General features: G+C 47.3%; 2 protein-coding genes across 5 annotated transcripts; one reads left to right on the top strand and one right to left on the bottom strand.

Moving 5' to 3' along the window:
- Positions 1-230: 230 nt before the first annotated feature.
- Positions 231-8,013, top strand: LOC102230509 (F-box/LRR-repeat protein 2-like). Of its 2 annotated transcripts, XM_023326020.1 has the most exons (12): positions 231-521; positions 1,801-1,902; positions 1,971-2,105; positions 2,818-2,997; positions 3,881-4,186; positions 4,793-5,009; positions 5,088-5,245; positions 5,311-5,526; positions 5,608-5,823; positions 6,131-6,348; positions 7,291-7,430; positions 7,644-8,013. In XM_023326020.1, exons 1-12 carry the CDS (start codon positions 474-476, stop codon positions 7,820-7,822), a joined length of 2,115 nt encoding a protein of 704 aa, XP_023181788.1. In that variant the 5' UTR covers positions 231-473; the 3' UTR covers positions 7,823-8,013. The 2 variants fall into 2 exon arrangements, with proteins under 2 accessions (XP_023181788.1, XP_023181794.1); XM_023326026.1 differs by lacking the exon at positions 2,818-2,997.
- On the bottom strand, positions 7,997-24,251 carry LOC102232069 (engulfment and cell motility protein 3-like). 3 transcript variants are annotated; one of them, XM_023326006.1, is made up of 21 exons: positions 24,163-24,251; positions 21,109-21,217; positions 20,603-20,643; positions 18,918-18,990; positions 18,486-18,536; positions 17,882-18,051; positions 17,096-17,195; positions 16,875-17,026; positions 16,721-16,799; positions 16,094-16,144; positions 15,883-16,005; positions 15,562-15,684; positions 15,385-15,489; positions 15,185-15,293; positions 14,969-15,105; positions 12,446-12,609; positions 12,194-12,306; positions 12,013-12,117; positions 9,041-9,120; positions 8,885-8,965; positions 7,997-8,816 (listed from the first exon to the last, which is right to left on the bottom strand). In XM_023326006.1, exons 2-21 carry the CDS (start codon positions 21,184-21,186, stop codon positions 8,604-8,606), a joined length of 2,148 nt encoding a protein of 715 aa, XP_023181774.1. In that variant the 5' UTR covers positions 21,187-21,217; positions 24,163-24,251; the 3' UTR covers positions 7,997-8,603. The 3 variants fall into 3 exon arrangements, 2 of the variants coding, with proteins under 2 accessions (XP_023181774.1, XP_023181780.1); XM_023326012.1 differs by lacking the exon at positions 24,163-24,251 and having other exon boundaries at positions 20,761-21,202; XR_002751944.1 differs by lacking the exon at positions 7,997-8,816 and having other exon boundaries at positions 11,981-12,117.
- Positions 24,252-25,561: the final 1,310 nt, after the last annotated feature.

A 25,561-nucleotide genomic window follows, 5' to 3' on the forward strand; every position in this document is an offset into this window, starting at 1 on the left:
CTGTACAGAAATCTACATTTAATTACACTCAAAAATATGAAAATAGTTATTCATACGTTTCTGTATATCAGAGAAGAAGTTACACTTAGATTTTATGATAAAACGGCCTGCTATAACCTTGCCATATCGTGACGCCGGAGCGTCAGCTGTTGCCTAACAACGCAACCGCCAATCACAGAAGAGATTCCCTCAGCGTGGCGCGAAGCCCCGCCTCTTTGTGGTCAGCTGACCGAAGTGAGGCGAAGCAGCTTTTTGTGGAGAGTCGCTGCGGCTCCGCGGCGTTACAGGTGAAAATGAGCTTTTATTGTGATGTCAGGAGGTAAAGCTGCGCTTCATTAACGTCTCCTGAGCGGAAATCAACAGGATTTATTAAAAAATGAGAGGAGCCGCCATGTTTCCTTCTCTCTGAGGAAACTAGCTTCAGAGCTAAAGTTAGAGAGCGGAGATGATCTGGGTTTGCTAACATCGAGGCGATGGAGGACAGCGACGGAGAAGATGTTACACCGGAGCTTCCGCTGGAGGTGAGTTCATGTTCCACTTCATTCAGCAACAGGTAACAGGTGATCGGGGTTCAGCGTCAGTTCAGAAATCATTCATTCATCCTAAATTAAAGAAATGTAACGTTTTGTAACTCATATCATCAAAGAGTCGTTGTGGATAGTGATGCTGTGTGCAGGAAGGAGCTCCAGTAGCAGTCAGTCTTCCAGCGAATCTGAATAAGCCTCTGACTGAAAGCTGCTGCTGCTGGACAGTCTCATGCTAACATGCTAACAACTCTGCATCCAGGCAGCAGAGACGACATTCCACGGCAACGTGATGACATCATCAGCTATTAACACATCTGCTAATCCAGCTCCTTTGCTTTAGCTGCTGCCCTTTAAACCTCTAGAGACATGTTGGATATGGAGCCTCCTTTTCTACTCCTCCCGGATTTGGGGTCAAAGTTCATGTTCTATTTGAGCTTTTGAGACGCTAATCAGCTGCTCCAAGTTGTAAAACCATACCTTGTTGCCACGGTTACACATTATGACAACTGTCCTAAAGTAAAGGAGTAAAACTCCTTCCTGCAGCTCAGCATCCAGAACCAGAGGGAAGAAAGAAAGGCATGCCCACAGCATGATGCTGCCGCCACCGTGTTTCACCACAGGATGATGTGTTCAGGAAACACGATGTTCTCAATGTTTGTTTACGTTTTTGGGACCAGAGCAGCTTCTTCTGCACCATGGCAGGAGATTCCTTCTCAGTTGTTTTATTGCTGTTGTTGCTTCCTGTCCTCCAGGACCAGGGCTCCAGGTTAGCACTGGAGCTAATTTAGCTTCCGGGTTAGCACTGGAGCTAATTTAGCTTCCTGGTTAGCGCTGGAGCTAATTTAGCTTCCAGGTTAGCGCTGGAGCTGATTTAGCTTCCAGGTTAGCACTGGAGCTAATTTAGCTTCCGGGTTAGCACTGGAGCTAATTTAGCTTCCTGGTTAGCGCTGGAGCTGATTTAGCTTCCAGGTTAGCACTGGAGCTAATTTAGCTTCCTGGTTAGCGCTGGAGCTGATTTAGCTTCCAGGTTAGCACTGGAGCTAATTTAGCTTCCTGGTTAGCGCTGGAGCTAATTTAGCTTCCAGGTTAGCGCTGGAGCTGATTTAGCTTCCAGGTTAGCACTGGAGCTAATTTAGCTTCCTGGTTAGCGCTGGAGCTAATTTAGCTTCCAGGTTAGCGCTGGAGCTAATTTAGCTTCCAGGTTAGCGCTGGAGCTGATTTAGCTTCCTGGTCTGAAGGCGATATCAATAAATCCATCTTTCTGTCGCTTCAGGTTCTAGTTTACGTCCTGAGTTTTCTCCACTTCGCAGACAGGAAGGAAGCGTCGCTGGTGTGCCGCAGCTGGTATGCCGCCAGCCAGGACCTGCGCTTCCAGGTGACCCCGCCCCCTGCAGGTGAAGTGGGAAGCTGCGGCCTCCTCTAACCGCCGCTGTCTGTGTGCAGAAGGACGTGACCTTCAGCTTCCCGGCCTCGGCGGCGGCGCTGGCGCTGGTGGGCAACCTGGCCCGGCGGCGGCGCTGCAGTCTGAGGATCAGCCAGCTGGACGGCTTCGGCGTCTCCAGGTCGCTGCTGCTGCAGGTAAGACCTGTTGGTCTCACTGCCAGACGACCTCTGACCCCAGGCTGGTACAATCTACCTGCTGTTAAGATGTAAAACCTGCAGTTTGGACTGATGAGGTTAAAGTTCAATGTACTGATGATGACATCATCATCATGGCGGCCGGAAAGGAAACCATGACAAGCGTTTTATTCCCTCAGTTAGAATAAAACTTGTGGAAACTGAAAATGGTTTGTTCCACTGAGCTGGACGGAAGCTTTCATCAATCTAGACTGGAGTGGAAGGGCCACAACCGCTGGGCCCCCTGGCCACCACCGCTGGGCCCCCTGGTCACATGTTGGGCCCCCTGGTCACATGTTGGGCCCCCTGGTCACATGTTGGGTCCCCTGGCCACATGTTGGGCCCCCTGGCCACATGTTGGGCCCCCTGGCCACCACCGCTGGGCCCCCTGGTCACATGTTGGGCCCCCTGGTCACATGTTGGGCCCCCTGGCCACATGTTGGGCCCCCTGGCCACCACCGCTGGGCCCCCTGGTCACATGTTGGGCCCCCTGGTCACATGTTGGGTCCCCTGGCCACCACCGCTGGGCCCCCTGGCCTGCACCATCCCATAATATCCGAGTCAGCATGCTCAGCTCTGCCGCCTTCCTTTGACCTCTGACCTGTGGGCTCTGTGGAACAGTCCAATCCTCCTGTGAGTGAAGGTGTCGTTCTTCCTCGCTCCTCTTCCTCAGGTGGGCGAGTGTCTCGGCCCGCGGCTGGAGGGCCTGGCGCTGCCCGGCAGCAGCATCACGGAGGCCTCGCTGCTGGCGCTGCTGCCGCGCCTCACCGCGCTGCGCCGCCTCGACCTGCGCGGCCTGGACAGCCTCTTCATGTCCGGAGCCTTCCTGTCCAGGGAGGAGCACCGGCGGCAGGTACGGCGGCCATGTTGGAAGCCGGCTGGCCACGCCCCCGACGCCTTCTGGTGGCCTGGAAAACCAAAAAGTTCCAGCTGCTGAGCCTTATGCAGTTTAAAAAGATACAAGATCTGAATAAACTTGATAAGATGGAGAAATTTTCTCTAAAGATGATTTTAAATGACAAATGAAGTTTCCTTCGTCTGATAACGACACGTTTATGCAAATATAAAAACATTTTACAGGAAAACTAAATGCATGAGTTAAAAAAATAAAATATTAAAGTTTCCATGTGTCGCCTCTGAGCAGCAGTTTTAATATTCATCCTAAAATCAAAGCAGGGATCCAAGTTATTGATTATGAGTTAATCTAAACTGATCGATCTGATCAATCATTAGTGATTGATAAGCGGTAAAGCCGAGGCTAAATTTTATACTTTTATACATTTATGTCGAGTGTATTAAATGCAGTTTTTCTCACATTTTTGAATTCAGACGTAACAGCAACACATTAAAATATTTTATAAACATATATATGTTATTTATGTTTAACATGTTAAAATAAATGTCAATATTTCTGTTTCATTCTCTCAATCTCAGCATCAGGCTGGTTTTATCGTCTCTGCTCCATAGTTCATATTTAAATATTCCTCTATGCTTTGAGAAATAAATTTTTCTTCTGGTTTGAAGACTTGAGGCTGTCGGCTCTGTGGCGCCCCTGCTGGCTGGAGCCCTTAACTGCAGCTCTTCATCATTTTACAGATTAAAAACTTCATAAAAATGCACAGCAGATGTTTTTGCAGTCAGAATAAATATGAATAAAGCAGCTGGAACATTTCAAACTCATCTGAACGGTTTTCAGACTCTTGATGTTCGGGTTTCCTGTCCCGGTTCTGCTGCAGGTCCGCTCGGCTCTGAGCGGCCTGGAGGAGCTGGACCTGTCCGATCTGCGCTACCTGTCCGACCTCACCTTCACCCGGCTGACCGGCTGCACGCCGCGCCTGCGCCGCCTGGCGCTGGCCGGCTGCCACATCGCCTTCGAGTTTGACCCGTACGGCGGCCGGCCGACCGGCGCCGGGGAGGATTCGTCCGCCCTGCTGTCACTGCGCAACCTGCGGCGCCTGCTGGCGCAGCAGCGCGCCACGCTGCGGGAGCTGGACCTCAGCAGGACTGCCGTCACACCCGAGTCTCTGCGCGTCATCGCTCAGGTGAGCCGGGGGTCAGGCTGCAGGTCAGAGGTCAGCTCGGAAGAGGCCCAGTTCTTCAGGCCCGTTACTTACGAGGGTTCCGGTCCAGAGACTAAACTAATCCTGTTAAACTGAAGCGATCGATCCAGATGGACTAATTACCGAACTAATCGTCAACTCATGAATCAATCAATCAATCAATCAATCAATCAATCACTGATGCACAGAAAAAGCTGAAATAAGAGCAGAAATGATAGAAACCTAAAAAATAAAGATTCTCACATTAATCACCTTTAGCATCCAGATATTAGTCAGTTAATCAATAATTGTTTCATCATCCTTAATGATCGGAGTTCATTAAAGAAATTATGTTTTAGACTTTTAGGCAAAAAATGTTGAATTACAAAAACAAGTGAAATTATTTATTTGGATGTTTTTCTGTTTCTAATGTATAAAATAAGTTTAGTTTCTTCTGTAGAGGAATGTTCAGTGTTTCTTAAAGTGACGTTTATCTGTCAGGAATGCTCCAGTACGCTCACTGGAACAGAACCAGTACGCTCACTGGAACAGAACCAGTACGCTCACTGGAACAGAACCAGTACGCTCACTGGTCAGACTGTGTTGCAGGTGGACGGTTTGGTTCTGGAGGAGCTGCGGCTGCAGGGCTGCAGGGAGCTGACGGACCGCTCCGTGGAGGTTCTGCTGCAGCAGCAGCGCAGCCTGCGGCGGCTGGACCTCAGTGGCTGCACGGAGCTCAGCGGCCGCTCGGTGCAGGCGGCGGCGCGCGGCCTGCGGGCGCTGACGCAGCTGTCCTTGTCCCGGGACTGGAGGATCACTGAGAGAGGTCAGGCAAGGTCGCCACCCAGGAACGCCTGGTTCGGTTCTGATCCGGCCTTTATGGGTTCTGATTGGTTCTGATCAGGTCTGGCCGAGCTGCTGTCTCTGCCCTCCCTCCAGTCTCTGGATCTGTCCGAGTGTCTCCAGGTCAGCGGGGCGGAGCTTATCAGTGGCCTGACTCCGCCCAGCGCCGCCCGGGCCCGGCTCAGGGTTCTCAACCTGAGGAGCTGCACCTACCTTAGGGTCAGTGGGTCAAAGGTTCTGCTTCCTTCTGCGGGGAACCCACCAATCAGCCGCTCTCTCTGCAGGACGCAGCGGTGTTGTCGCTCTCGCAGCTCCTGGCCGACTCCCTGCTGGAGCTGGACCTGACGTCCTGCATCAACGTGACGGACCTGTCGGTGTGCGCCATCGCCACCTACCTGCAGCGGCTGCAGGTGCTGCGGTTGGGTTGGTGCAAGGAGGTCAGCGACTGGGGTCTGCTGGGCGTGGCGCAGGAGAGCCGAAGTGAGCCGCACGACGGGATGGTGAGACCCCGCCTGCAGCCCCGCAGCAGCAGCAGCAGCAGTTCGCTGCGCCTCTGATCGCTGCTGCTGTGTGTTTCTCAGGGAGAAGGCGGCCCCAGCTTCACCCGGACGTTCGGAAACATGGGCTTCTTCCAGCCGCCCCGCATGCCGTTTGAGGAGCGCCCCAAGCTGGCGACACTGAACCAGCTGCAGCAGCTGCAGCAGCAGCAGGCCGGAGCGTCGCTGCTGCAGCTGCAGAGGCTACAGGAGCTGGACCTGTCGGCCTGCGCCAGGCTCACCGACTGCAGCATCACACAGGTGAGAGGAGAACAGGAAGGTTAGCATGAGCAGGCTAGCATGGTCACATGATCACAGGAACCCGTCTGGAGGCTAAAATGATCCAGAATCAATCGGTTTAGTTTAAACTTTAAAATCTCCAAAACAAATCGTCTGCACTCGACATTTAATCTGATTTAAAATCCCAGTGAAATGAAAAAACGGTTTCTCCAGAGTTCTGGCCAGACTGTGAGTTTTTCCTTGGAATATTCCTGTTTTCTACAAACAGTTACAAAGTTAGATCTGTGACCTATGACCTTCAGTTGGTACTTCCTGTTTCCTGTCCCAGGTGGTCCGTTTCCCGGAGCTGCAGCGTCTGTCGCTGTGCATGCTGCCGGAGCTCAGCGACGCCGGCCTGGCGGCGGTCGGCCGCAGCTGCCGCAGCCTCACCAGCCTGGCGCTCAGCCACTGTCCCGGAATCAGCGACGGCGGCGTGGCGCGGGCCGCGCCCTTCCTGCAGCGCCTGCAGCACCTGCAGCTCGCCTGCTGCAGCAACATCACCGACAGGTAGGGGCAGTCCTCCTCACGTGACCCCTGACCTCCTGCAGGCTCTGCCTCTATGGCAGGCCGGTTCCAGCTATCTGAAAATGACATCATCATTCTGAACGATGATTTCAGAGAAGAAGAAATCACGCCACCAGATTCTCTGGAGTGTTACACATCTGTAATTACATCAAATATCTAATGTAATTATGAGAAATTAATTATGATTTTTAGATTAGGAATTTTATCGTCAGGCCCCCTAGTGCTGCCACTGAGCTGCCCAAACATCTGCCTGCAGAATTTTGGGTTTCCTGAACAAAATATTGAGAAAATCCTTCAGAAATCTGGAAACAATTTCTTGTTTCTTCTCTTCTGACAAACATAACCGTAACAAAGTCTTGAAGAGGTAAAACCTGTCGACACATCAACCAGCTGAAAACGAAGCAATCCAAAAATCCTTTCATCTCAATTTCAAATGTTAAATAAATCTGTAACGTTTTGAAAGAGTAATTATTCCACATGTCAGTGATGTAATCCTGACCAGTCAGATTGTCAATTCAAATGCAGAAATAGAAATTATATATTGAATTCATTTGGAGAAAGTCAAAGTTCCAGTTCATCATGATTTTCCTTCAGCAGTGGAGTCTTGTGCAGTGAATATAAATGTAACATTTACCATTTATTTTTGCTCCAGTTGAATCTTATCTGTCTAAAAATACATTAACTAGTCATACTTGAGATTATGACTAGTCTGAACAAAAATTTACTTCCTTACTAGTCATAATTTATCTGAAATATGTTTCAGTAATTAGTTGCAGATGTGACGAATTAAAGCCTCCGTATGTAAATCTGATGTCATTCATACCTGTCAGAATATAAGGTCCGATGTGAACCGGTTTCAGAATGTCAAAGTCCTGAAGCTGATTTTATGCTAAACTGGCCTGCCGTACATCCTGTCGTCTGCAGGACGCTGCACCTGCTCATGCGGCACTGCGGACGCCTGAAGACGCTCGACGTGTCCAGATGTAAAAACATCTCCATGACGACGGTGGACCTCCTCCAATCACAGCTGCCGTTTCTGGAAAACGTCCATCACAAGCTGATTGGTGCGGCAGACCTGATGCTGACTGACTGAAGCTGCAACTGGAGCTTTTAGACGCACTGATGAGTTTTTATTGCTCATTTAAAACCAGAGAAGAAATGATGTTAAGATTTATTTAAAATGATTTCTATGAATGAATGTAGAAACTCAGAGCAGCAGGATCTGCTTCGAATATTAACTTAAAGTTTATGAATTATTTTCTGATTCTGTTAATCAGATCGGTGTTTCTGTCGACCTTTGACCCAGCGGGCAGCCGGTTCTGGCCGTGACAGCTCAGGATCCCGACGCTCCTCCTGGATCATTCCACTTCCTCCACTTCCTGTTCCGACTTGGTACTTCCTGTCAGCTCAGGAAAAACCCGGGAACTCAGTTGATCATGAATCGCTGGATAAATGAAGGAAACGTTCTGGTTCTGATCCGTCTGCAGGAATCAGCTGGAACATGGTTTCAGTTTCATTGATAAACTTTTGGTGAACAGAAGAAAATCCAGTAAAACTTTGATGCTTTTTCTACTTTGCTGTTTGTTTCTTCAGCTTTACTAATGTTCAGACTAAAAGATGAAAAATAAAGTAGGTTTCTAATTCAAACTGTTTATTGGTGTAAATTCATAAAAAGCATTAAAGTGAAATCAGTTGAAATGAACCGACTGAACGTTTCAGTCACACGTACCGAATAACCGCCTCGCTTAGAGTCACAACACGTCGTCAGCATCATACAGGAAAAATCTCATTCGGTACAAAATCTGTTGAAACTGAAGCAAAAAAGCTCCACAGTTTCTGAACCGCACAGAAATATAACAGTTTCATTCGCTGCGGCGCCAGAACCGTTTTCTAAAAGTCTGGAGCGTTTGGGCCGAACTGGAGCAACGCAACAATTCTTCGAATGTAAAGACACTTTAAATGCATCGTCACACAAGCAGCCGCAATGCTGAAGCAGGAAGAGCCAGGAAAACCGGGAAAAGCAGGAAGAACCAGGAAGTACCAGGAAGTACCAGAGTCTCCTGGCAGCTGGAAACGGGTCAGCTGCTGCTTTCGGAATTAAACCTGGTTCTGCAGGAAGATCTGGATCGGTTCAACAGAACCGCCCTCAATAAAGAGCTAAAATCTGTCAGATAAGAAGAGGAGCAGGGACGGACGGGCCAGAACCCGTCCAGAACCAGAACCCGTCCAGAGATGGCCTACTGCTCCGTCTGGCTGAAGTCGTAGCAGAAGTTGTAGTTGCTGGGCGGTTTGGGCACGGCGGGGGCGCTGTCCGGGATGGCGACGTTCTCCAGGTCCAGGAGGCGGAGCTTAATCTCCATGGACAGCAGGATCTCCAGCTCGCTGCGCATCGACTCGCTGCTCATGTCCCGGCCCAGCAGGACGCTCAGTCCGTCCGTCCACAGGCAGAACTGACGGGACGGACACGTCAGGACCAGCAGGGGGTGCAGGCGGCGCAACGAGGGTCGGTCATACTCACGTCTGTCCTGGAGGGGGCGATGAAGTTCAGGCTGCACTCCTCCACATCGTAGGTGATGCTGAAGGCCAAATCCAGGACTTCCTGCAGCAGAAGAAGACGACGGCTTTAACTCACCGTCTGACAGCAGGGAAACCAGAGAAGAAGAAGCAGACTGACCTTGGTCTGCTTGCCCTTGTTCTCCTTCATGTGGGGACAGTCCTTCCCGGTCAGCAAACCTTTGATATCCGCCACGGGGACTGGAGGGACAATCAGAGGAAACATGACGCGCTGCATTCAGCACAAACTGATCAATCCAGTAAATAGGTCCAGAAGTATGGAGTGAAAATAGTGTCAAAAAGATTTGTGCGTGCGTAAAAAGATTTGTAAACCTTAAAAATAAAATACATGTTGAAAAAGTACACACAAATCACCTGGTACGCACACACAAAACTGCAGTTACACACAAATCCGGTTACGAGTGCACAACTATTTTTGAGACTCATTTCACGCCTCGGTGGAAGCTCCAAGATTTGTGTGTAGATGGTGCGTTTACATGCTAGTAAAAGCTGGGACATCTGAGTTTTCTTCGGAACTGTTTCTTTTTTCCATAGTTCAATACGTATTTCTCTCTTTACTTGTCTCGTGGCTTAGACATATTTTTGTGAGAGAAAAATACATACGTCATTACACCCACGTCTACTTTTTAATACTATAAGATTGTTTATATATGAATCCGCATTTGGGACCTATACAACTGTAATTACTTGGGTAAAAAATTCAACCACTAGGTGGTGGAAGTTTATTCCGCTCTGACTGGGAAAAGCCTTCATTCAAACTGAGAGAAGAAACAAGAGAATGGCGGGTCAGCCGAGTGATCGTGTTCCTGGTCTACCGTCCGAAGTAAGTGGAAGTTAAAATTTGCACGTTTTACTGACCGTTGTAATGCGTATTTTTTAGATTATTTCAGATTACGTTTTACGTTTCAAGTAGTTCGACCCAAAGTTCTCGCCCTTCTATGTTAGCAATAGCTCATGTCTACGTTAGCTAAGCTACTATTAGTCCTCATTAGCATCGGTACAGTTTAACACAGTATCTTCCTGGCCTATTACAGCTATGTCTACGTTTATCACCAGGCTCAGTCAATACACTGTCAATACAGTAATTTATCATAAGTTTGACATTATTAGCACTTTTTGAGGACAATAGAAATATAATTTCACTAGATGGCTACAATTACAATTTAGTTAATGTGAAGCACAACTTAACATATTATCTGTCCAAAAATGTAAGTCATCACATGGAAGTAATGAGAAATGTGGTTTGCTCATAATGTAGTAACAGAAATATTAATATTTTAAAGATTCAGCCGAGTTACTACACTTATATTCAGCTGCTTACAAGTGACTCAGTGTTGGATGAGGTTATATTTTCAAAATTTGAAATATTGATGATCTGCATGAAACTAATATAAAAAACGGTGCAGATGTATATGTATGGCATAGAATACATTTGTACATTTGTTAAGAGATGTTCTACTGGTACGAAAGCAATGACCATCATATTCCAGGAAGAAATGTAGAGAAGAGTAAATCTTAAGTGATTACAGTAAGATATAAAATATATAGGTGATAGACGAAACATAAGTCTGTAGCAGAACTAAAAAAAAATTTAAATCAAAAACTACAATTAGTGAGGAGAACTGGGATGAATCCTTCAAATAATAAAAGACGTCACCTAAGCCTACATTATTGTCGGCATCATAAAAATAGCTGAGCCTGGTGATAAACGTAGACATAGCTGTAATGGGCCAGGAAGATACTGTGTTAAACTGGACCGATGCTAATGAGGACTAATAGTAGCTTAGCTAACGTAGACATGAGCTATTGCTAACATAGAAGGGCGAGAACTTTGGGTCGAACTACTTGAAACGTAAAACGTAATCTGAAATAATCTAAAAAATACGCATTACAACGGTCAGTAAAACGTGCAAATTTTAACTTCCACTTACTTCGGACGGTAGACCAGGAACACGATCACTCGGCTGACCCGCCATTCTCTTGTTTCTTCTCTCAGTTTGAATGAAGGCTTTTCCCAGTCAGAGCGGAATAAACTTCCACCACCTAGTGGTTGAATTTTTTACCCAAGTAATTACAGTTGTATAGGTCCCAAATGCGGATTCATATATAAACAATCTTATAGTATTAAAAAGTAGACGTGGGTGTAATGACGTATGTATTTTTCTCTCACAAAAATATGTCTAAGCCACGAGACAAGTAAAGAGAGAAATACGTATTGAACTATGGAAAAAAGAAACAGTTCCGAAGAAAACTCAGATGTCCCAGCTTTTACTAGCATGTAAACGCACCATCTACACACAAATCTTGGAGCTTCCACCGAGGCGTGAAATGAGTCTCAAAAATAGTTGTGCACTCGTAACCGGATTTGTGTGTAACTGCAGTTTTGTGTGTGCGTACCAGGTGATTTGTGTGTACTTTTTCAACATGTATTTTATTTTTAAGGTTTACAAATCTTTTTACGCACGCACAAATCTTTTTGACACTATTTTCACTCCATACAGAAGCCTCCAATGCTGTGACATCATCATGTAGGCTGTCCCTCATTGGTTAAACAGGGAGTGTTGTAGCCTATTAAGAATTATATTATTTATTATCTGCTAAATAATTAATGTTATTGATCTGAGGTTATGCTAATTGTAGAGCTATTATTTTTTTCTGAGTGGCTCCTGCTGGTTGATCTGATTGGTTGGTGAAGGAGTGAAACAGTTTTTCTACCATAAAAAATTAATGTTTATCTTTAAATTTTTGTATGAAGTCAGCTGGGAGAATATTTCTGGTATTTTTATAGGTAAAGAAAACTTTCTGCTTTTTACTGCGAGTGCGTCGAACATCTCCTGAGAAACGAGTTTTGTTTTTTGGACCTTATGATGCGAGAGTCGCCACAGAGGCAGGAATCATCACTGACGTTTCATCAGATACGAATCATTTGGTGAGAAGTTTGGTTGTGTTTTAACTTCAGGCCGGTGTATGTAAACTTCTGGCTCGGACTGTATTTTACGTGTAGCTCTGCCAGAAACCAGCAGCTGGTGATCATCCTGACCTGCCGCCGCTCACAGCAGCAGCTGGACTCACTCTTGTCCTGCAGCGTCTCGATGGCCGGGTTCTCCGCGTCTTCCTCCACGTCGCCGTAGTGCAGCATCTTGTGATTGGGCGACAGGCGGCAGTACCACAGTTTGTCTGAGCGCAGCAGAGGAAACGATCATTAGTACTAATCTACGGAAGGCCATGAGGCGCCGCAGCAAGCTCCACCCACCCTGCCGCCGCCGGCTGCTGATCTTCCTGAACATGGTTCCCTGGCAGAGCCGGTTGAGTCTCTGCTGGCGGATCAACTCCAGCAGCTCCGGCTTCAGGCGCTCCTTCAGCTCTCTGCAGCACAAAACAGCTTTAACACAGTGTAGCGTTGAGGTGTGACGTGCCGGTGTGGTGCCGCGGTGTGATGCTGTGGTCTGATGCCGCTGTGTGACGCTGCAGTGTGACGCGCTGGTGTGATGCTGCGGGGACTCACAGGACGGGCGGCGCCAGCGTCTCCTCCTGGTGCAGCCGCTCCGTCTGCCGCAGCTTCAGGATCTCGCTGTAGTTCAGCGCGTTGACCTTGTTCTTGAACAGCTCCAGCGACGTGGGCTTGCTGCCCAGCGTCCGGGTGATCTGCTCCTTCACCACCTGCATCACCTGGACAGACAAACGGGCACACGATGTTCTGGAGCGGTCCAGTTAAAGTACAGACCTGCGCATAGCAAATTATTTCTGAAATTATTATTATTATTACTACTACTAATAATAATTTTATAATAAATAATTTTATTATCTTCAGAGGAAAATCCATCTGATTTCAGAAACAAATATCTTGGTTGATTTTAAATCAATCTCCCAGGTGTATGAATAATTCTGGCCCTGAAAACCTCTTCTCTTTAAAATCTCCAGTCAGTGATGGACCGACTGGAACCGGTCCAGTCTAGACCCAGACTGGACCGGTTCCAGTCGGAGCCAATAAACCAGTAGGACGTTGCCGCTTCGCATGGCTGCGATAAACAGGAAGTAACAAACAGGAAGTAGAGTTTGGTGCCTCTGGTAAGGATCCGACCAGCAGTCAGAACTTCAGTAAATATGTTTCCATTTGAAAAGCCAGAAATCACCTCAACATAACATAATTATTTTTGAATTTTATTGTTTAAATCAAACTTTTCTAATACGAATCTTTAAATTAATAAAAAGTTGATGGAAACCAGTTTTCAGGCGTTTCCTGAACATTCGGCGAAAATATAACATCCAGATAAAAAAATCCTTTTTGGTCAGGTTCTGGTTCTGACATTTCAAATCTCTAACTATCAGCTGAACTCAGATCAGAATCAATCATCCCCAGTCTGCTCATCAGAACCCGACCCAGAACCAGAACCTATCAGGCTGGAGCGGCCCAGTCTGATCACAGGTCAGATCTGATCTGACCTCCAGAAGGGGCGGAGTACCGGACCGGACCTGAGCGGTCTGGATCCACTGAGCAGTTCATTCCAGCTATTTCATTTTGTAAATGCTGATTTCAAATGGTTTTTTTAAATATAAAGTCTTGTTTCTATTTTTAGTTCAGTTAATGAAATTATTTTTTCTTCTGGTTTTCACTACAATCTCTTGGTTCCAACACATTTTTCTGTTTTAGTTCATCCTGAGGGTCGGAAGTTTATTACTGATGTGTGGAAGAACTTTGTAGAGGTTCAGAACCTCTAACCCTAACCGCCGACGAACGGATGAAGGTTTCAGACGGGAATAAACTCTGAAGATCATCATTTTGTCCTTCATCTATTTTCTTCTCCAGATCTGAAGATACATAAACATGATGCTCTTCCAGCTGTGACCTCCTGCTTTATTGTGTTCCTGCTGATTCCCAGATTCTTTCTGCCCCTCTGTATGTTTCCATTTGTCCGGCCTAAAGCCGCTTTATCCTCTCACCTCCAGCTGCTGTGGTTCTGAGTCAAACCAACCTGTTCCCCTCCTGGCCTGTGGGGGCGCTGCACCAAGAACCACTGAAAGAACCGACACAAAAACCTCTGAAGACACTGAGAGCAACTTCCTTCTTCACCAGATGGAAACAAGATGGAGGCGTCAGATTTTTCTCTTTAGTCTTTGGCTGAAGACCAGGAGCCATTTCTGCTGCTAGCGCTAGGCTAGCATATTAGCTTTGGTTGTATTTACCCAGAATGCCCTGCGCTTGTAGCTGAGTTAATTTTTTAAATTTTATTATGAACCTTTTCAAAACAATTGACATGTCTGTTATCGCTTTTGCACTGCGGCAGGCTATTTCTTTTTTATACTGCTTTTATTTTTGGTTCCTACTGTAAATATTGTTCTGGGAGGACGGTTATTAGTGTTGCACAAAGTTAGGTTCAGTGACGTAGCTGCAGCAGCCAGTCAGAAGCTGCCTAACTGAGCTGCTGGTAAGATGGTTGCTAATGCTACCTCTCACTCTCAGTAATGTTTATATTGTTAAAAATAGTTCCCACAGTTTTTGTGCTGCATAAAAATATAATGTTAACTGTGCAAGTGTTTTAAAAAACTTTGGGGTTGGTTAAAATTAAATTGTTACGCTTATAAAGTTTGTCTAAAGTTTTCCCTCCAAATTGTGTTTGTTGGGCCGCAGGACTGAGTGTGTGTAAAGACCCGGAGGCCGAGTGTGTGTAAAGACCCGGAGGCCGAGTGTGTGTAAAGACCCGGAGGCCGAGTGTGTGTAAAGACCCGGAGGCCGAGTGTGTCCCTCACCGTCTTGTGGGAATAAACCAACACAGATCCTGATTCCTGTGTGATCCTTTTCACAACTGTTACACGCTGTAGACCACATCCTGTTTTTGGAGCGATCTCTGGTCCACTTGGCGTTCACATTCAAACTGAACCAGAGTTCACTTCAACCAAACACTGACCAGGTTTGGAGGACCAGAGTTAGCTTAGCATTTACACCTCACCACACAAACCGGAGTTTCTAGGCAGACGGACTGGAGTTGGATATCAGGTCTGCAGCCTCTGGTGCAGCTGCGTGTCTGACCTTGTCGAAGTCTTCCTGCGTGGCGCGCATCTCCTTCCAGGTCTTGTTGAGCAGCTGGATGCAGACGCAGAACAGCTCCTCCAGCAGCCGATCCTGGCTGAAGAAGATGGGGTGGAAGCTGGAGCCCGTCTCTGAGGCTGCGGACACAACGGGCCGGAGGTTAGGACGGACAGAGCCGCAGCGGGTCGTAGCGGGTCGCAGCGCGCTGCAGCTTACGGGGGTCTCCGATACGCAGGATCTCACAGAGGATGAGTGTGAGCTGGATGCTGCTGCGGGCAAAGGGACACTCATGTTTGTCCTCCCTGCTGCTGTTCTCCAGGACGAACTGCAACACATCAGGAACAAACGCAGCAAATTATCAGCTATGACATCATCATCTTCTTCATCATCATCATCCTCAGCGGGCCAGGCCTCACCCTGCTGTAGGCGTCCGGATAGCGAGTCGCAAAGTAAAACATGGTGTCCAGAGCCAGCAGACCAGGCGGCGTCCGCACCAGGTCCTGACCCGGGTTGCTGTTGTTCTGGAACAAACAGGAAGTAATGAGATAACAGAACCGGGTCAGAACCAGGCCAGACCAGAAGTGGGTCCTTACAGAGAAGCCCAGCTTCTTGAACTCCTTGGCGCAGAGCGAGCGGCGGCGCTCGTGGCTCAGGCTGTTCTCGCTGTCGGTCTCGAACGCCGCCTGCCGCAGGCCGTGCAGCGCGTCCCGCTGATCCTGAAGACACAAACCACAGAAACGGGTAGCGGAACCGGTTCTGAAAAGTTCTGCATGGAGACTTTAAAACAAACTTTCAGTTCTAAACAAGAAAAGGGTCATAATCTCACTTTTTGTGCCAATTTTGGGTCTTTTTGTCAAAACAAAAATGAAGAAATTCAGCATGAATTTATGGACAGACAGACGGCGGCGTCCCACCTGGCTGTAGCAGTCCAGTGGCGTCCTCATGCGCGCCTCCAGGTGGTTCAGTGTGACTGACTGCAGGACGTAGAGGTAGTGGGCCATTTCATCCTGGACCGGACTGGAGCTCAGGATGATGTCCTGGACACAAACACAGACAGGACGCCGAGGGTCCACCGTCCTTTAGTGTCCTCATGTGAGGGACGCTGAGGACGGCGGAGCGTCTCACCTTATAGATGTACTGACGGACGTTCTTCTTGTTCAGGAAGGCAAACATTTCCTGGAACAGAAGAAGAAGAGACGTGTGACTGCGGCACAGAGACGCCTCCTGCCAGCAGGGGGCAGCAGCCTCTGAACAGAGAGAACCAGAGGAATGAAAGGAGCAACTGTTGCCTGAGGACAACGGGGGACAGAAGGCCGGCAGAGACGGGCCGACCGGATCCAAACCGCTCCGTTTCTCAGCAGAAAACCTGAGTCAGCCTGGAGGGAAACCATCCAGCCAATCAGCAGCATTTACTGCAGCGTCAAACGGGTCAGAACCAGGAAGTCCATCAACGCTTTTCATTTCAAAAATTAAAGTTTTTTTACTTCAGAAATTCAATTAAAAACCTGAAAATCAGACATGATCACTGCGTTTCCCATAGAGAAATGTTCTGCTCTCACCGCCTGGCTGCCTCCACCCAGCATATTAACAGAAAGTTGAGTGGAGGGAAAACATGGGGTAGGAAGAAACGTATTCATATTAAATCATCCGAATGTATAGTTAATGTTTACATGAATGTCACTTGGATTATTAATCTGCATAAACTCCACTCTGATCCAGGTCACACATCGACACCGGTACCGGTACCAGTACCTGTCTGTCTGCGTCCTCAGCCGCCTGCAGTAAGGCCATGAGCAGAGCCATGGCTTTGGTCTGGATCTGCTGGTTCGCCCTGAAACACCAGCGAGAGAGAGAGAGTCAGGGGCAGGACTTTCTGCCGGGTCAGAACCGGCCCGGTTCCACTTACACCTGCAGGTGGGCGACCAGCCGCTCCATGGTGACCTCCTGCTTGACCTGCAGGAACAGCTGGTGGCTGCTCAGAACCATGTTCTCCAGGATGTCCAGGGACACCTGCTGCATCGACACGTCTGTGGACGAGGAGTTGACGAAACCGGCAATCTGACGGGAGGAGAGACAATCAGGAGGAGGAGGAGGAGGAGGAGGAAGAGGGAGAGGAGGAAGAAGAACCTTCTTGATGAAGACGGCGGAGAGATTCTCCCAGGAAACGATGCCATGATCCATCAGCTCCATGAAGCCGGTCAGCGTGTGAGTCATGATCTGGTTGCTCCTGCGACATAAACAGCTACCGATGACATCACTTTCTGTGACATCAGGACTTCATGAGTCTCTAAGGACACTGTGGATGACCTTTGACCTGCTGAGCTGATTTCATCAGAGAGTTTTTCATCAGGAAAGTCCCAACTTTGACTAGGACATCCACAACATTATGCCATTGTTGGATCCCATCCTGCTGCAGAACCTTTGGTCATGATGGTTAACAGGCTAGCTATCGTGGCTAACAAGCTAGCTATAGTGGCTAACAGGCTAGCTATAGTGGCTAACAAGCTAGCTATAGTGGCTAACAAGCTAGCTATAGTGGCTAACAAGCTAGCTATAGTGGCTAACAAGCTAGCTATAGTGGCTAACAAGCGCTGTTCAGTCCAGTGAGGTATAATTGATGGTCAGAACCAGATGGAACGGGTTCAAAACCCTCCATCAGGTCCAGTTCTGTCTCATCAGTCCTCAGAATATTTCCCAGAAGTCTTTGGGATCATCAGGAAGCTTGTGGTCAGTCTGAGGTGGGTTTTGTTTTCCTCTGGGTCATCAGCGGTTCCTGTCTTGAACCCCGACCTCTGGACTGGTTCTGGTTCTTGTGGACCACCCGTCGGTGTTCTATTGGAGCGGTTCTGGTCCAGGTGAGGATCCTGATTCCGGACCTGAGGGTGAACGGGGCGAGATTACGTCCATACTCACTCTCTGGAGTCCTCCACGATCTGGACCAGCAGGTTGTGTCCGTCCAGGTTGATGAACTCCTGAGCGAAGGTCACGTCCCGCGAGACGCCGGCCAGCTCCTTCAGCGAGTCGCAGCGCACACCGCCGTCCGCGCTCTGGATGCCCTTGTGAAGGTCGTCGGCACAGCGGCCCTGAGGTCAAACACAGGACACCGGGTTAGAGGTCAGCGCCCGCCAGGTTCCGGTTCTAACGCTATGCAGCTACGGTTCTGATCCGATCCGTTCATGGGAGGTTCTGAATGCCGGGCCTCCTAATCCGTCAGTCTTCTTGGAGGATCTGGGTCGAACTCTGGACCGGATTCTGACATCGGATTAAACTGAATAGAAAATCCGACCAAAACCGTTCGCAGAGTTCTGAGAGGAGAACAGAACCACCAGGCCCAACCGGGACCAACAGTACCATCAGAACCACCAGAACCAAACAGGACCATCAGAACCTCCAGAACCACTAGAACAGGACCAGTGGTGACGGAACCTATCTGGTTCTTCAGATCACAGATCACCTTTCCAGATTATTGGTCAGATTCTCCAGAATTAGTTCAGAAAGTCGGGTCCGGCAGACTCACCGGGGCTTTGGTCAGACGCAGGATGCAGCCGTTCTTGATGTCCAGGCGGTTCTGGAAGCACAAAGCGCCGCGTTTAACCAGAACCTGCACGAGTTTAGTGCAGCTGCAGCCGGACATCCGTCCACATCACTTCATTAAATCACTAAAATAACTTTTAGAATGAAATAAAAGCAAAAGTCTCAGCAGAGAGAAGTCGGGAAGTTTCTTCGCTGCAGATGTTGCAGTGGCTCCAGAACTGAAACGTCTGGTCGGATCCACAGATTCAGCCCAGAACCAGTAACATCTGCCAGCAGAAACCCGCTTCTTCCTCCAGCTGCAGCATCATCATCATCTCGCGCCGTTAGAGTCAGCTGGTCTGATGATGATGATGATGAGGAGGAGACCTTGGTCGGTGAGAGGAAGCGGCCATGTTGGCGCTGCGGTGAGACTGACCGACTCTGTGATGTACATCTGGACTCCATCGGCGTACTGCAGGGCGTAGTTATCGGGACCCGGAAGGTTCCAGCTGAGGACGAACACAATGTCAGCGCCTCCAGCTACAGAGAGCAGAAACCATTCAAACAAGAACAGTTCTACATCTCACAACAGCATAAAACAAGTTTCTCATTTTAATGACAAATTTTCCTGTTATTAGGTTTTGCTGTAACGTGTTAGAGCAAGAAAAGACTGAATAAAACTGGATGAATCATTAACCTGAAACTTTTATGTTATAATGACAAACCTGCTCATCCCGGCAGGCGGTCGGGGCGTCCGCCATGTTTTTGTATTGAAAGATGTTAAGTAGACAGAAAATGTAAAAATATTACTGAGTTATTGTTTGCTACAGGAAAACATCGCAGAGAAACTATTTCAACCCAGAACTAGTCTTAAAAGATTTTAAGGAGCTGGCAAGTTTACTTTATAAAAGTTCAAAGAACAATATTCATAGTTAAACTGCTGTGTTACCATAGCAACAATCTGATGCTGTGAGTTTAATCTTTGACTTTGAGCTGTTTGTTCACAAATACATATTAGTAAACTGTAATTATAACTGATTGTTTTTAGTTTGGCCAGTTAATCTACTCTCTCTCTCCCAGATTAAATCAACCCAGAAGCTGTTAGAGGTGCTGATGGTTTTAGCAGCAAGAGGGGCCCCTAGGTCAGATTCTGCCCCAGGCCTCATGCAGCCTTGGACCGGCCCTGCAGGATGAGTTCAATCTGCTGCACTGAGCAGAGATGAGCAACAAACTGAGATTTAATTCAATGCTGCTAATGTGGCTTTAGCAGCTCTAACATTTCTGTCTGTTGAGTTTTAACAAGAGACACAGAAACTGTTTTGGTTGCTCCAGTTTATGGGACGAGTTTCTCAGATCTCCGCGCGGCCGGACGCATTAACTCTGTCTGACTAAGTGGACAAAACATTTGGTATGATTTGATGCATCGTGTAAATGGAAAAATAAAACTAAAAATAATATAAAACCAGCGTGAAGCGTGACTACGAGGCGAAAACTACTCACCGGCTGAACCTGCATGATGAGGTTAGCGCCGGTTAGTTAACCGCTAACCAACCGGGACACACACATGAACTTTACAGGGCAGACAGCGCCACACGCTGGGCAGCGAGTTGAGATGGAAAAGCCGCGCAAATTTCTTTGTCTACAATTATAAATCATTCTCACCTCTCGCTCAACGCTCCTCTGAAAGCCACTACAAGTTATTCCTAAGGTTCACGTAGAGCTGCACAACCAGAGCTAATGCAGCTAGTATGGCGGCCCGCCAGGCTTATGTTACACTGGGGGAAACCCTGCATATTAAAGCGTTTTTTGCTTTATAAACAAGAAAGTTTTCTTGGTTTAACGAGATATAAGGTAAGTAGGTTAAACTTTATATTTAGATATAAATCTAGATATATCTAGATTTATATCTAAATATAAATCTAAATTTATCTAGATCTGCACATGCAGATTACTGTAGTCAGAGTTTAGTCAATCTGAACCGTCCGTCTGTCTCACGTTGTTTTGACGTTTTCCAGGTAAAAACTAGATGCAGGTTTCAGTCGGGTGACATCTGCTTTAGAATATCTGGATTTTTATTATTATTATTCAAAGAGGTTAGAACCGGACCAGAACAGAACTTACCCGTCACAGACCTCCTTGATGACCGCAGACAGAGGCTTTTTCTGCAAGCACAACAGAACCAGTCAGAACCTTCAACATGTAAAACTTCACCGCCACCAGAGGAGAACCTCACACGGCCCGACCCATTCTAATCAGAACCAGCTCGGATGCAAACAAACCCAGACTAAGCTGCTGCTCATTCCGGCCCATCCAGATTATTCTGGATTAGAGCTGAATCGGACCTCATCTGGACCGGCGGTTCTCCACCTGCCCTGCAGGTTCTTGACGTGTCGTCTGGTCCAACACAGCAGAACCAAACAGTTCAATCTCCTCAGGAAGACTGATGACATCATGACCTGACTGATGACATCATGAGGCCTAGAGGCCTGGAAGTGAGTCCTGGTCTAGCAGCCAATCAGGAGACGGGAGACTCTGACCTGCTGGTCAAAGCTCTACAGCAGAAAGTATTCACACCCTGTGAACTTGACTGGGCTCGGTGAGACGCCAACGTGGCGGACGGAGGCTACCTGGTCCAGCTGGATGAGCTGCGGGTACGCCCCGGGCATCTGGATGGCGATCCTCACGATGTCCTTCTGCTGCGGCATGATGGCCGCTACGCTCTGCACGCCTCGCAACCTGGAGGAGAAACGGATACGGTACGACATGATGAGACGAGACAACACAGGCCTATACACACACCGCAACACACACACACGGCCTGCCGGAGGAGTTCCGGCTGGCTGTGTGTGTGTGTGGACCCGACCCGATCCATCATCCCTGGGTCTGCTCAGACTGAACCGGACCGCTCTGTGTGTATGAGCTTGCTGTTGTTGTGAGGACCATTTCTGGCTTGGACTTCTAACTAGGGGTGCACCGATTTATCGGTGCCAATTTCCTTAATTTTGGGAGATCGGTGATCGGCCGATTTCTACATGTGAAGCTGATCTTGTCCACTGATCTTATCTAGCTTGGCAAAGGTTTAAGAATCAACCACTGTCCTCTTTTGCTCTCCGGTGAGGAAGGTTTGACTGACAGACCGGCGCTCCAAGTTATGACTGCACATTTGCAATTAGCAATAGTGACCACACCGTTGTCCACTCAACAATTTTCTTGTTGTTGAGCAACATTTCAGACAAGAAAAATTGGTATCAGCCAGAAAACTGCAATTGGTGCACCCCTACTTCTAACCAAAGAGAGGTCTCTGTTAGTGATGCACCGATCCACTGCTTTCACTTCCGATATCTGACGATTAGTATCGATATCAATCCAAAACAGTAGAAATCACTTAAACGTTTCTTTCTTTTTGCAGACATAAATGTACAGAATTATTAATTTATTTAATAACTCTATTAATTTATTTCATTTATTAAATACTCCTACAGTTTCACAGATTTGGTCAAACATAGAAGAACAACTTTAATCTGTTCAATCAGTTCAATTAGAACCATTTCAGCCCCAGGTCATATCTGCATGTTTGCAGTAACCATAGTAACCCCACTGTTGCCAACTCAGCAACTTTCTTGCTATATTTAGCGACATTTCAGACAAAAAAAATGGTATCGGCCAAAATCAGGACTGGCAGGTCAGGCGTTTTAAAGATCGATGATCGACTAGAAAACTGCAATCGGCGCAGCCCTATTGATATTAGATTGATGCACTTCTGGACTTTATATTGATTTCCATTCATTTTAGTAACTGAATGCCTAACCCAGACAATTTTCCCTAACAAGAACCAGAACCAGAACTTAACTTACCCAGACTTCTAAATCAAACCAGTAGAACTGGAGAAGTTCTACTGGTCAGGAAGCGTCCATACATGACCTCACTTTGTTGGTAAATGTTGTGAAAGTGGTCCTCTAGAGCTAGCAATTACAAGAAAACACACACACACACACACTTCACTCTGGGAGGTCGGGCAGAACCAGAACCAGAACCATCTGACTGTGAACCACACAGGAACTAACTGGACCCGCTGTGCACTGATCCAACCCACAGAGTAAGCCACTGGTTCTGCTGGTTCTATTGGGACTGACTCAGCAGTCAGAACCGACCCGGTAGCGCCTCAGCAGAGGCGGCTATCACTTTCAGAATGAACCCATCAGAACCAGTTCCTGTTTTTCTCTATTTCTGGTTCTGTGAGTAAAACTGAGAAACCTAAACACGGCCTCTCTCTCACACACAGAGGGAGCCGTTGAACCCCATCAACAGGTGGGTCCAAAAGGTTCTGGTTCTGACTCGGCTGTAGGAGGGAACTCTGGCTGGGTATCTGTGGACCTGACCCGGTCCATCATCGCTGGATCTGCTCAGACTGACCCAACCGGACCGCTCTGTGTGTGAGCTTGCTGTTGTTGTGAGAACCATTCTACCCAGACGGCCCGGTTCTGATCTGTGAACAGAACCTCTGGAAACTCCAGTCCTCTGAAGAGGAGACAATTCATCCACTAGAATCTGATCCGTTTAGAGTCCAAAACCAAGACCAGGACCAGTAGCAGAACCAGGACCAGGACCGGAACCAACGGCTCTGCAGCGTGTTTCTCGGCGCGCCGCCGCCGGTCCGGGCTTGTCCTCCATGTTGCTGAAACCTGCAGCAGAGCAGCAGCTGAAGCTCCGCCTCCTGCTGGAGTCAGAGTCCAAACAGAAGCTCAACTTCCGCCAAGCAGATCATTAGCCAGATGATTCTGAACTCGGCCCGACTGCACAAAGGATCTTGGGTCTTTCTGGCACCAGGTGGAAATATTAGGACTCTGATCAGTTTCTCTCCGTTTCTGGTTCAGGTAAATTATGTTTTGGGTCAAATCAGAGTGAACTCTACAACATTTGATATATTTATTATTTGTTTATGTAATAATTTGCTGGGTTTTATGTTCATATCTTGATTGAAGAAGAAAACTTTTACTATATTTATTAAAGAAGGCCATGGTCTTCTTTGGAGGCATAGCCACGCCCCCCCGATGTACCCCCCCCCCCCCCCCCACACACACACACACACGTGTAGCCACGCCCCACCTTTAGCTACACATGGGGGCTAGCCACAGGTGTAGCCTGGGGGGAAATGTTCAAAGTGTCCCACCAGCAGATTTTTGTAAAAAACATCAAGTCGTTTCTTGACATTAATCACGTTTCAGTCGGAATGTGATCAGACGTCAGGTTCCCCGGGTTCTCCTCTATGACACCTGATCCAGGTTCTGGTTCTGGTGGGTTTCAAGGTCTTCCTTTCCACTGTGGCCACATGCTTGCTGAGGAGGAACGAGCCAGACCAATGAACTGGGATGAACTGGACTGACTAACTAAACTGGATCTCAGTTTAAACGGGGAGGTTCTGCTTCATTAAACCCAGTTGGAGCTGCCTGACATTCCTAACCTGACACACACACACACACACACACACACACACACACACACTAACCAGAGCACTTCACTCAGACAGGAGCTGGAAGAACCAAACTCAGCTGAAAGTTACCAGATTGTGACCTTTCACCTCTCTGCCCCCCTGCCCTCCTCCGTGTTTCTGTCCAGAACTTTATTGTCCATCCAGCAGCGAGCAGAACCGGGTTCTGGCGGCTCGGTTCGGCTCCTCTTACCTGCTCTGAAAACTTCTGCTGTCCTACGGGAACCGCCGCGGTCACTCGGAGAACATCGGAGCCGCTCCTTGGCTTCTCCTCCGGGCGGAACCAGACGGGTCTGGAAAGCTGGACCTGCCAACCGAACCAACACGGAACCGACGGGAAGCTCCAGAACCCCCGTCTTCTGGGATTACTAACGGGTCAAAAAGTTCCGGGTTGGCAGCAGTCGAGCACTTCACTTTGGGTCGGTCTGGGTGTTAACTGCAGGATTACGGTGCCGTTTCCGGTTTAGGGTTTTCACAATAAAAGTGGACTAACTCAGGATCTAAATCTGAATAAAAACAGGATGACCGGTCCGATTATTTTACTGCAATAGAAACAGACTCACTGAACAAGGCCTGCATGGTTTGATTCTCTCAGTTTATAACAATAAAGTGCTTTTAATATTTCTTCACTCTTTGATGTTGAAGTTCAATAATAAAATCAGAAATAAAAAAATCAGAGAAACCAAATACTGCACCCGTTAGAGTATTACTACTTCATCAGATTTTACTCCACTAAAAGTGAAAACAAAACGTATTTGGCAAAAAGGCGACTGATCAGAGTCATTACTAATATTATATTAGTCTTAAAAGTATTTTTAAGACTAATACGGGCTTTTGATTAAATGAGTTACATTTGTACAATAAATGTAACTCATTTCTACCGACCTCTGCATAAAATGCATTTAAATCACTAGAGGTTTATTAGAATATTGATATAGTAAAAATGCAACAGATATGCGGTTCACATAAACATATTGTGCTGTCCTTATTAAAATGAATAAAGTAGTTTTTGAGGAGAGGAAAAAGAACCAAGTAATAAAACATTATTCTAGTCATTTATGCTGATATTCCAACGCACATTTAGAAAGCAGCTTTACTTTGTAAGAAACTTTGACAACAGATTTAGTTTATAACGAGCTTGATCACTGCTGCCCCCTGCTGGTATTTATTTTTAATTTTTAAAAAAAATCAAGAAAAAAATATAATCCGAGTTAAAAAAACGATGCAAGAGAAGAAAAAGCTTAATGGTGTTTTCAATAATCGGGTTTCCATAGAAACCGCGCTGCTTGTCCTGACACGGTTCTGAATGTTTATATGAACTTTATTCCGTCAATAAAGTAAAACAGTCCAGCTGTTTCAATGGGACCAGTTGGTGTAAACGCTTCCGGTTCTGTTCCTGGTCGGATCCACTCACCGATACCGCTGATGATCAGAACCCGGATCCATTACAACCCAGAACTCAGTCAGAACCAGAGTGAGGTAGTAATGAGTAACTTTTGGAAAGTACCGTAGTTACTTTTAGGAGTATTTTTACTACCTGTAGCTTCACCGCCTGAATAAACTTGTTTTCACAAAAAGTCACCAGACCTGCA

Source organism: Xiphophorus maculatus, chromosome 2 (genome assembly GCF_002775205.1).
Source record: "Xiphophorus maculatus strain JP 163 A chromosome 2, X_maculatus-5.0-male, whole genome shotgun sequence".
In the NCBI taxonomy this organism is placed as follows: Eukaryota; Metazoa; Chordata; class Actinopteri; order Cyprinodontiformes; family Poeciliidae; genus Xiphophorus; species Xiphophorus maculatus.

What these genes read in the sequence shown, in the direction of transcription:
- LOC102230509 (XM_023326020.1), top strand. Translation starts at nt 474, where the DNA reads ATGGAGGACAGCGACGGAGAAGATGTTACACCGGAGCTTCCGCTGGAG. An exon ending in GTGAGCCGCACGACGGGATG is followed by an intron (nt 5,527 to 5,607) that starts GTGAGACCCCGC and finishes TGTGTTTCTCAG; the next exon opens with GGAGAAGGCGGCCCCAGCTT. An exon ending in CCGACTGCAGCATCACACAG is followed by an intron (nt 5,824 to 6,130) that starts GTGAGAGGAGAA and finishes TTCCTGTCCCAG; the next exon opens with GTGGTCCGTTTCCCGGAGCT.
- LOC102232069 (XM_023326006.1), bottom strand. Translation starts at nt 21,186, where the DNA reads ATGCCGCAGCAGAAGGACATCGTGAGGATCGCCATCCAGATGCCCGGG. An exon ending in ATCGTGGAGGACTCCAGAGA is followed by an intron (nt 17,196 to 17,881) that starts GTGAGTATGGAC and finishes TTTATGTCGCAG; the next exon opens with GAGCAACCAGATCATGACTC. An exon ending in CGCAGGAAGACTTCGACAAG is followed by an intron (nt 12,610 to 14,968) that starts GTCAGACACGCA and finishes TTGTCTGTCCAG; the next exon opens with GTGATGCAGGTGGTGAAGGA.